We start from the raw sequence: 12,159 nt of genomic DNA on the forward strand, positions 1-12,159 counted from the left end.
CCGGTGTGGATCTCTGGACTAGTAAAGCTTGTTAAGTCATTAATAAAATCTTAATATCTGATGTGTTTTTTGGAAGTTTCGCTGCTGAATAACACCATAGGGTCACATCCGTGGCCATATGAAATCTTGGGTTTGACGGGTATATAAAAGTAGTTTAGACGAAAGTAGTTTAGATCTAGAAGTGTAAGTATTCTCTTAATACTAACTTATATTTAAAGCTTTACATATCTACTTTTTTTTAGACCATAAAATGTTTCTTATATTGTCAAACATTGCATAGTTGGTGGACTTGTTTTTTTGCTACTTGAATGTATATTTTGGTGAGTTGGTCAGTTTTCCCTGCAGGCGACATCAGAGTTTTTACCGCCCATAAGGAGAAGTCGACAAATTTGTGTGACGTTGCCAAAAACAGCTGTTCGTGAGTCTGTCCGTGCAGGTGTGCGACGACTCGTTGACGTTTTTTTTCCTGTGGACCGTGAGTTTTCGGACCCTGTTTAGTTTGGCCGCAGTAGCCGTGGCGAGCCCAGCAAAGGGTCTGCAGAACCTATTAGCACAGATGGACTGAAGGAAGGGGGTGCGAGCGGGACTGGACCGGCGATAGAACCCTAGTTCAGAACTGGCTTGACGTGAGGAAAAAAAAACCTTTTCCTCTAATATAAACACGCTCACACGTATCCTCGTGCACTTCATATACTTCAGTCACATCCCATTGAAATCAGTGATTTCTCTATTATATGGTAGCAGCACTTATGAGCGGAGGCCCCGTTTATTTGAGGCTTTGAGGCTTGCGTGCACTACAGACAGATTATGGGGGTGCAATGCCAGATGTTGTGCGGCTGAGACTGCGTGGAGCCCTCCAGACCTGCACCGCCTGTCAGCGTGGTCGCACCGAGATGATGTCACGGCCACGACGTGCCCAGATGTTTGGCACGTGTTTTTCCAATACAAACACACGGAATTGCAAGTAAAACTAACACGGTAAAAATGTCGGAAACACATATATCAGTGTGTTTTCACAGGGTGTGAAGAATGGGGGGGTGACTACCTTGTGGTGGCAGTCAGACCCTAAGACTTGACTTAAGATTTTTGATAGGCCTGTGGGTTAGTAGATCCACAATGGTAACACTTATTGTATTTTCACGTTATACACATTGTGGTTTAACAAGGTGGGAATTTCTTTGTGAATAGATGTGTGTATTGACAAGAATCTGGAAGTACGATCTATCACGTTACAGGGGAATAGATATGATATATAGTGATACTGTAGTAACAAGTATATATGTGTAGTATTGTCCAGTACTTGACTCTGGTGTTGTAGTATTTACAGACCACATGACTCTTGATGAAGTTGTAACTGCTTTCATTTGTTTTCAAACCAAAATATGTCCAAACATCAGCTTTAAAAGCTGCTGGAGTCACTGTATCCTCTCGTCCTCAGTCATCGCCGGTATCTTTTAATTTCTAGCGTTTAAAAGTTTCTTGACCTGGATCCAAAAGTATTTTCCTGGGCCTAAATGTATTTTCCCCTGAGAGTTTCTGTCTTATGAAAGTGTTGCAAAGATGGATGTGTATTGTCAAGAATCAGGCGATACAGTATCACGATACAAGAGCAACGATATGATATATAGTGATACTGTAGTAACAAGGATATATTTGTAGTATTGTCGAGTACTTGACTCTTGTGTTGTGATAGTGTAGTAATAAGTACAAATGTGTAGTATTGTCCAGTACTTGACTCTGGTGTTATGATACTGTAGTAACAAGTATATATGTGTAGTATTGTCCAGTACTTGACTCTGGTGTTGTGATGCTGTAGTAACAAGCATATATGTGTAGTATTGTCCAGTACTTGACTCTGGTGTTGTGATGCTGTAGTAACAAGTATATATGTGTAGTATTGTCCAGTACTTGACTCTGGTGTTGTGATGCTGTAGTAACAAGCATATATGTGTAGTATTGTCCAGTACTTGACTCTGGTGTTGTGATAGTGTAGTAACAAGGATATATTTGTAGTATTGTCCAGTACTTGACTCTGGTGTTGTAGTATTTACAGACCACATGACTCTTGACGAAGTCGTAACTGCTTTCATTTGTTTTCAAACCAAAATATGTCCAAACATCAGCTTTAAAAGCTGCTGGAGTCACTGTATCCTCTCGTCCTCAGTCATCGCCGGTATCTTTTAATTTCTAGCGTTTAAAAGTTTCTTGACCTGGATCCAAAAGTATTTTCCTGGGCCTAAATGTATTTTCCCCTGAGAGTTTCTGTCTTATGAAAGTGTTGCAAAGATGGATGTGTATTGTCAAGAATCAGGCGATACAGTATCACGATACAAGAGCAACGATATGATATATAGTGATACTGTAGTAACAAGGATATATTTGTAGTATTGTCGAGTACTTGACTCTTGTGTTGTGATAGTGTAGTAATAAGTACAAATGTGTAGTATTGTCCAGTACTTGACTCTGGTGTTATGATACTGTAGTAACAAGTATATATGTGTAGTATTGTCCAGTACTTGACTCTGGTGTTGTGATGCTGTAGTAACAAGCATATATGTGTAGTATTGTCCAGTACTTGACTCTGGTGTTGTGATGCTGTAGTAACAAGTATATATGTGTAGTATTGTCCAGTACTTGACTCTGGTGTTGTGATGCTGTAGTAACAAGCATATATGTGTAGTATTGTCCAGTACTTGACTCTGGTGTTGTGATAGTGTAGTAACAAGGATATATTTGTAGTATTGTCCAGTACTTGACTCTGGTGTTGTAGTATTTACAGACCACATGACTCTTGACGAAGTCGTAACTGCTTTCATTTGTTTTCAAACCAAAATATGTCCAAACATCAGCTTTAAAAGCTGCTGGAGTCACTGTATCCTCTCGTCCTCAGTCATCGCCGGTATCTTTTAATTTCTAGCGTTTAAAAGTTTCTTGACCTGGATCCAAAAGTATTTTCCTGGGCCTAAATGTATTTTCCCCAGAGAGTTTCTGTCTTATGAAAGTGTTGCAAAGATGGATGTGTATTGTCAAGAATCAGGCGATACAGTATCACGATACAAGAGCAACGATACAATATATAGTGATACTGTAGTAAAAAGTATATATGTGTAGTAGTGTGCAGTACTTGACTCTGGTGTTGTAGTATTTACAGACCACATGACTCTTGACAAAGTCGTAACTGCTTTCATTTGTTTTTAAAAACCAAAATATGTCCAAACATCAGCTTTAAAACAGCGGATACAGTGGACTGTATCCTCTCATCCTCAGTCATTACCGGGATCTTGCAGGGTTTCATGGTTCCTTTGGCTATGGAGGACGTAGCGACTGCTACCATGTAGCGACCGGAGGTTTAATTGCAACACAAAAATGATCAAACGCTATGAATGTTAATTGATAAAAAAAATAAACGCAGTATCATGAAAAAATGGTAACAATCTTGTGCATTGTAAAGATTTTTTTTTTCTCCCATTAATCCTTAAATCTCCTATTTTTTTCTGTGTAAACTTGCTTTGAGAGCTTCATGTTGATGTTGCATCAACTAAACCACTTTGGTTCACCGTCAAAAACTTGACTTTTACAGAGAAGCAACTCAAAGCTGGTCATGTAAAAAGTTGGCATTGGATTATATGTTATTATAGTAGTTCATCTTCATTGTTGGCCAGAAATCTACACAACTTTCATGGAAGCCTCGGTGACGACCTTCAGCAGCACGACTACCTTCCATGTCAAACATACGTACGTCAAGGTCTCTTCTCCGGGAGACTCCGACTGTTTCCCATCAGCTCGTCTCTCAGGGTCAATCACGAGCAGAAACACCTCGGAGAGGAGATGATGTCACGGATCCCCCATCAGCGGTGAAGGATCTCCGACGGTGCGCTCTTTTTCTCCGACCTTTCACCGGCTCTGACGAGAAGAGGTTTGACGTTAAGAGCGCAATTTTTTTGGACGGCGTCGTGTTTTCCAGCCTCGTCCGACACGGCTAAGCGTTCCCCGTAGAGACAACAAGGACACCGAGCCAGAGCCGTAATCACAGATTATACTTAACCTCTGTTTTGATTCCAAGTCCCTGCCATGATTTCTTCTCTTTGTTTTCTGTTGTCAATGGTCGCATTATGTTACCACAGGTTTTCCCTTCTCAAAGCTTTGACTCAGAGTTTCCCCAGCGAGTGGCAGAACCATCACACCCCTGGTTCTGTTCCAGACGCTCAACAGTTCTCTGTCTTTTCCTGGTCCAGGACAAACACAAGGACAGAAAACAAAGCGAGGGTGTGCGTGTGTGTGTGTCTGGTGTAGGAGTGGAGTGTCCAGGGCCGCCGTCTGGAACAGATGTGGAGGTCAGCGTCCATAGCAGAGCGTCCGCCATCTCCGTTCCTTCTCGGCCCCCGGAGGACCTATAGATTTTATTAATCTATTCCCCTCCGAGGCCTCATAAACTACTGCCAGAGGTCGGGGTCAATAGGAAGTCTGATGGCCGCGTCGAGTCGTGGGATAATAAATCACGTTTGTTTTGTTTGTAAAAAGAAAGTATCCACACACACCAAAAACTTTATCGACATGCGTGGCAGTATTTCAGTTTAGTTTTTCCCAGATTAACCTAATACAAGTGTTGCTAGACAATATTGATTCACTTAAATATTGTAATAATATTCAACAGCATTTTGTCGATTTATCTATTTTAAATTTGCAATCGTGGTTTAGTTTTTGTGTTGCGATTAAACTTCCGGCCGCTAGATGGCAGCAGTCATTACGTCCTCCACAGCTTAAGGAAAGGGAAAAGACCAAACAGATCCTGTCAATGACTGAGGACGAGAGGATACAGTCGACCCTCAGCTCTCTTTTAAAGATGATGTTTGGACATATTTTGGTTTGAATACAAATGAAAGTAGTTACGACTTCGTCAAGAGTCATGTGGTCTGTAAATACTACAACACCAGAGTCAAGTACTGGACAATACTACACATATATCCTTGTTACTACAATATCACAGTATATTGTCTTGTTCATTGTGTCGTTACCAGTCATTTCTATTCAAGAGTGCCATCTCACAACATCACCCTTTTACACTTTGTCCCTAAACTTTATCATGTAATTTTTTTTAAAATGTATTTAGTCTTCTCCTCTCTGCCTGCGTTCTCTTCTTCATATTAAGAAGTATTACCTTTTCCTTGAGGTTTTTCTTGTTGGTTGAGGCCTACATTGGCTGCCTAAAAATAAAGCCAAATACTACCAAAATTTAAAAAAAGGATTGTTTCCATTAAAGGGTTTTTTTTAGAAGGAAAGCTCTTGGGTAATTTATTATATTTTTATTATTTAATAATGAAATATACACATTTAACAATCCTAAGAATTTGTACACATGTGCTTTTTTACTGAAATTTATTTAAAAAACTTCTGTGTTCCCATTAACATTTAAGAAGAGCTGAGCTAAAAGCCAAACTTTTGATTAACCAGTAGATCTACATTCCTATTTATGTCCACCAACTTTGGGTGATGACTGACTCGACCTTGAAATACAACTTTTACTGCTCTTTGCTATTTTTAAAGTGTAAAAAAAACCCCTGACATATATAAAGACCCTGAACATCTTGAATCTGGAATACATCTGGCATATATCTGGACTTGTCATGTGAATAACGTAGGTGTTTTTATCCTTATATATTATCATCTTGTTATTTATACATAGCATGACAGATGGAGAAGTTTTAAAAAATTGAATTGTAAGCGTTAGGAAGATGTTAATACATAGAAGTACAAAAGAGTGCAGCACGGAAAATGGATTGATGTGAGAATAGAGTCGCACTGTTGCGATCCAAAGGTCTGTCCAGTTGATGCCTGCACTAAAGGACCGACTCCACCAGTGAATTAATCTCTTCTGTCATCCCGCTGCTGTTTAAATATTCCGAGTGAATCATTTTCCCGGGAGACAGTTTAGCTTGAGATACTTTGATCCAACAACAGAGATACTTCATCACGAGGGCCTGTTGAAATCATGTCATTTTGAAAACAACACTTTAAAAAAGATCTTATAAACATGTGCAAACATTGGCTCACGCTCTATGTAAATATTTGTAGACGCCATTAAAAGGTTGATTACACATCAACACATCGAGATGGCCAAGTAGATTAAAGAGTCCCAGAACTGTTTTTAATTTCAACGGGACTTCATTTGTCAGGCGCGGTCACGTGATAACAGGTCATCGCTTCAAACGTAGCGTACGGAGACGGAGACTAATCATTACGAGCTACGAGTTTTCCATCAAAGTCCAGACAAAACAGTAATGGTTCCGTGGATGCAGTTAAACACGGCACTTACAGTTTCCTTATCTCGATCGGCATTTAGCAAGTATTTCAAAAATCCAAAGTCTGGACCAAAAGTGTCAAACGCAATAAACTGGACAAACTTTCACTAGAATTCATTCAGCAGTTTATCGTATGAAACGAGAGGCTAAACCAGACGCTTCATCAAGTATTGGAGGCTCATTTGAAAGATTCTCCGACCGCAGTCCATCCCAACTCCTGCCAGAGACTCAGTATTTACTCCTTAAAGCTCAAAACAGACTTTTGAAATCCCATTACTTTTCATTTACTCCCTATTTATATGTTTTTTTTTATGGTTTAAGGAGCATTATCTTTGTGTTGTCTCTGGGTCAAGGTGAACGACCTCCAGTACTTCACCTTGACCCAGAGAAGGGATACCACAATCACATTTGTTTTCTGGTCACAAGGATTAAAGGTTATCTAGTTTTAAAGGTTTTTTTTAAATAGGATTTCATTAAATTTTTGAAATTGAACTTGACTAGACACTTTAATTGGACCACCCTTGGTCTGAAAAGAAATAACCTCACTATTGATTCTCTGAGACTCCTGTGTTTGTCTTGACCTTTTAAGCATATATTTTATCGGGTATTGTTTTGGTTGTTTAAGCACTTTGTGACCCTGGTCTAGAAAAGCGCTTTATTAATATTACTTACTTACTATTAGAAAAGAAGTGCTCCTTGAACGAAGTCGGGTTTTATGAGCAGTTTGGTACTTTACTCACAATTCCATGTACATCTGTTTGCAATGTCTTATACAAATGGCCGAAGTTTCAAGCGTAGCAAAATGTATAACCACCACTGCTTTGACAGGAAATGAGAGTTTTAACTGAGTAACCATTTTCGACAGCAGAATCCCCAACATTTCCACAAATCCCATCTTAATATCTTCACTTGGATCTTTCCGCATAAAATGACCTGCTGGACCTTCGATTTGACACACCACATTTTTTAGCAGAATATTTGTTTTTGGAGGTTTTTACTCTACTTTTGCACACATTGTTGTATTGAAGTTGAGTCGAGAGGGAATCACTTGCTTTCTCGTCCATCTTTATGTGCCTTTTAACGGTCCTGAACCAGCCAGTAGTTCTTTCCAAAGAATTCCTATGGATGCGTTTTATGAGGGAATATCTAAGATTTATCAGGCAGTGTCTATAGTACGAGTTCTGGACTATAAACTTCCTTCACATGGTCATGGAAGGATATAAAGAGGCTCTTGATATGAGGAATTTGTTTTCATTTAGTGTTTTAGTAACATGTGCCTTTCAAGATGTTTTCAGAATTCATATGTCATAAAATGTAGGTCCTCGACTGATGATGTTCTTCTACTGTTTTCCTCGCAGGTGTAGCGGAACCGAGCCATGTCTTTAACAAGTACGGGTTCGAGACGGAGGGATGGGGTCGGTCGACCGAACCTCTGGCACTGGAAGCCTTTGTTTTGTCTGAGCGTTCTCCTGGCCCGGTTCACGGGTGTCCTGGGAGCGCTGGAGCTGCAGCTGGACGAAGAGCAGCCCGCCGGGACCATCGTGGGCGACATCAGCGCCGGACTGCCTCCCGGTGAAACGGCCAGCCTCTACTTCATCTCGGACCACGAGGGCACCAGCGTCGGCAGCGACCTCGACATCGACGAGACGACCGGCATCATCACGACCGCTCGCCGCCTGGACCGCGAGCAGAGGGACCAGTACAGCTTCATCGCCGTCACCATGACGGGGGTGACCATCGAGGTGTCCGTTACCGTCAACGACATCAACGACCATGCGCCGGAGTTCCCCAAAAAGAAAGTCGTTCTTAAAATTCCCGAGCACACGGCTGTGGGAACAAGGTTTTCCCTGGAGCCTGCGACCGACGCCGACAAGGACCAGCTGACCACACAAGGATATGCGATCCGGGAAGGCAACGTAGGCCAGGCATTCAGGCTTGAGACCAAAAGAGCGGCTAACAAGGCGCTATATCTGGATCTGGTTGTGAACGGCCCCCTGGACAGAGAAAAGCGTTCATCATACACCATCGTACTCGAAGCCTTTGATGGGGGCTCGCCCCGAAAGATGGGCGCAATGACCCTGGAAGTGGTGGTGACCGACATCAACGATCACGCTCCGGTCTACAACCAGAGCAGGTACCACGCCATTATATCTGAAAGCCTACCACAAGGAAGCAGCATCCTTCAGGTGAGATGATCCTTCATCACGGACTAGCATCACAGCTGATGTGGTCTGCTTTATAGTTTTGGATTGATGGTCTCCCCTTCTGGTCTCGTAGGTGTTTGCGACAGATGAGGACGAAGGCGACAACGGTCTGGTGCTGTACGAAATCAACCGGCGCCAAAGTGACCCCGAGCGTTACTTCGTCATAGACATGAAGTCGGGGGTCATCACTCTTAACAAACCGCTGGACTTTGAGCTCAAACGCGTCCATGAGTTGGTGGTTCAGGCCCGAGATAACGCCAGTCATCCCGAGGTAAATATACATCCAGGTGTCTTAGGTCATTACGATATTGCAGTGAGGCGTCATCAACACGATTCAACAATAGAAAAAGATCTGTTTGCATTTTGTTCTGGTAGTAAAAATAACTTCTGTTTCTACTGGTTTTATAATGTGGCAACAACTTAACTTAACCTAACTTATCTGGGACGTTTAGATTCTACAGACGGATGTGTTTGAATCTCCATCGTTCTGTTCAATCTCATGTCAAGGATGTTAAATCTTAAATCATTCCTCCAGTTTTCAAAATGGTCAGAATAATGTGTTTCCAATTTTCTTCCACAGGTGACTAATGCATTCGTTACGATTCATGTCCGTGACTTCAATGACAACCAGCCCACCATGACCATCATCTTTCTCAGCGAGGACGGCTCCCCAAGGATCTCCGAAGGGGCCCAGCCGGGCCAGTACGTTGCTCGGATATCCGTCACCGACCCGGACTACGGGGAGTACGCCAACGTCAACGTCTCCTTAGAAGGGGGTGATGGAAAGTTTGCTCTGACAACCAAGGACAGCATCATCTACCTCATATACGTGGACCAGGTGTTGGACAGAGAGGAGCGAGACTCGTACGACCTCAGAGTGATGGCCACGGACTCGGGCACGCCTCCCCTCAGAGCAGAGTCTTCCTTCACCATCCAGGTGATGGACGTCAACGACAACCCCCCACTCTTCGACCAGCAGTCCTACAAACAGACCATTCCGGAAGTCGTCTTTCCAGGATCCTTCGTTCTTCAGGTCACAGCCCGGGACAAGGATCAGGGCCCAAACGGCGACATCCGATACAGCCTCCTCAAAGGCAAAAACTCCCACTCCGATTGGTTTTCCATCGACCCGGTCACTGGAATCATTACGACCGCCAGAGCTCTGGATTTTGAATCCGAGCCGGCTCCCAGCGTCACCGTCGTCGCCACCGACAGTGGCCACCCGCCGCTGTCGTCGACGGCAGAAGTCGACATCGTCCTGCAGGATGTTAATGACAACAAACCGGTGTTTGCCAAGAACTTCTACAACGCCTCCATCAAGGAGAACACCCCTGCCGGGACCTGCTTCTTAGAGGTAAGAGGAAGTTCATCGTGTCATCCCGCCGACCCGGAGTACTTTAGTTACAACACGACCTGCCACTTTCAATTATTAACGCCGTCCATGCATTTGTCCTGCTATGAACCCCAAACGTTCACCCCACCATTTTCATTAACCTGACCTATCTCTTATTTCCCTGGGATGTCCGAACCCTGCCTGATTGCTCCCCATCGTCAAATATTTGATTTACTTTGGAAATCAGGTCTCGGTTCAGGAAATACTCTTTAAGTCGATGACATGTCCGTCTGCAAAGTTTGACGGTTGCGTCACGATGACAAGAACCCTGACACCGACTTAAGTGCATCGTGATGTCACTCCGAACACACAGGGAGCCTTTTGTTCAAAGTGAAAGCAGATGATCTTAAACACAAAGTTTTTTATGAACTTTGTGTTTCCATCAGCCGGGCGAGAGAATACGGAGGAAGCCATGAGTGGAACAAAAAGATCCTTTGTGAACCGTTCAGCTGTTGTTAAAGTGATGGTTGCATAAATTGGGTTAGAATGCCACTCTTGCAAAAATGACTTACTTACTTACTTACTTTAACCACTTGGCCTCTTTTTTGTTGCCTTCACCCTTACTGAATTGATCTTTATTTGAAGTGAGCAGCAGCTAGCGTAAAAAAGGTGGCGTTATAGGACATTATAACAGGTAATTAACCATTATGACATTCCACTAACTTTAGACCTCTCCCGGACAGATTTTACCTACTAATTTCCACTGGACTTGTGGGAGGCCGGGAAGATTTTCTTTGCTGAAAGAAAATCTTTCTAGTTTTACGCTAGTGAGTTGCAGCTAGCGTAAAAAAGGTGGCGTTATAGAACATTATAACAAGTAATTAACCATTTTGACATTCCACTAACTTTAGACCTCCCCCGGACAGATTTTATCTACTAATTTCCACTGGACTTGAAGGAGGCCTGGAAGATTTGTTGTTGTGTTTGTTGTGAAGTACCAGAGGTTCAATTTTCTAAGGCAATGTACGGGAGAACACATGCTTCCTGTCAAAAGAGTGCTGGTTATACATTTTGTTACGCCCACATATTTACATTTTCTCAGCTATTTGGGAGGTAAAACATTGCAACAGATGTAGAAAAAGTTGAAATTGAATAGTTCGGATAAAGGATCTTAGACAGGAACTCGGCACAGAGTATATTAACGCTACTGATCGGTGGAGATCTAAGACAAGAACGGTGAGAAACCCTCAACAAATGGAGACTTCACCTGCATTCCTGGAGCTGAAGAGATTTACCGGACGTTGCCCTCAATCTCACCTCATTTTGTTGCTATGGAGACCACTCTAGCGGCGTAGGGTGAGCCATCTGTATCGTTCAAGTCACAGCTGCCCGACTTGCTTTTATATTTGTATACAGTATTTGTGAAATTATGAAGAACATAAAGCCTTTAATACACAATAATTCATGTATACCTGTAGACAAATATAATCAGAGTCTTCAGCTGAATGCCTGAGTTTACTAAACACCCCCCGGATTGAAATTCCTGTTCTTGCTGCAGTCGTCAGGCTCCGAGGTACGCAGATAATCCGGGGCCAGACATCCCGGGTGGTTTTCAAGTTGGTCGCCATGCGTGAATGGGAATAAATTTTCTCTTTTTCGGCACGATTCCTCAAGGCCCCTGGCACCGTTTGCCAGGACAACTGTTTACCACAAGGGACTTGGATGTGCCAGATTCAAGACTTGGAATTTTCACTTTTTTTTTTTTGACCAACTTCATGGAATCTGTGGGCACTCTGTGAGAACACACACACACTCGAGTGAAACCTGACGTGACACCACAGGGTAATTGATGCATTAATAGTTCTGCTGACCAACCAAATATTCAGCCATGTGTCCTGGCAGCCAGTCCTGAGCTGACATTTGGTTGAAGGACCTGGGTTTAACCTTCTGGACTGAAATCATTTGCTCCAATGGAAATCTCACTGTGCCAACTTGGAACCTCTGAGCTAAGAATTTATTTTTACTTTTTTTCGACAAGCTTGGTTTATATTTCTTAATAGCGTTCATCTTATAAAAATGCCGAAAAAATATGACTTTAAATGTTCATGTTGAATATTAAACCCCAAACTACTACCATAATGTAAGTCATTTTCCCGATATATACAGTATATTATATAGTTTTTTTTTAGGTTTTAGGTAGAACTTTATTGATCCCTCAGGAGGTCTCCGTCGGGATTTTTTTTTTTTTCAAATTAGCCACAGCAATTATTCATAAATATAAGAACAAGAACAAAGAGAAATAAAGACAAAGAACAAGTTGATA

General features: G+C 42.3%; 1 protein-coding gene across 1 annotated transcript in view; it reads left to right on the forward strand.

Moving 5' to 3' along the window:
- The window catches only part of dchs1b (dachsous cadherin-related 1b), a 102,923-nt gene that overhangs the window by 15,021 nt on the left and 75,743 nt on the right, over positions 1 to 12,159 (forward strand). The window contains exons 2-4 of the mRNA XM_087806806.1: positions 7,658 to 8,485; positions 8,577 to 8,774; positions 9,084 to 9,857. Coding sequence (XP_087662932.1) covers positions 7,676 to 8,485; positions 8,577 to 8,774; positions 9,084 to 9,857 — 1,782 coding nt within the window. The 5' untranslated portion in view covers positions 7,658 to 7,675. The remainder of the gene's footprint in view (positions 1 to 7,657; positions 8,486 to 8,576; positions 8,775 to 9,083; positions 9,858 to 12,159) is intronic.

The sequence above is a fragment of the Callionymus lyra genome, chromosome 14, assembly GCF_982586985.1.
Source record: "Callionymus lyra chromosome 14, fCalLyr1.hap1.1, whole genome shotgun sequence".
Classification (NCBI taxonomy): domain Eukaryota; kingdom Metazoa; phylum Chordata; class Actinopteri; order Syngnathiformes; family Callionymidae; genus Callionymus; species Callionymus lyra.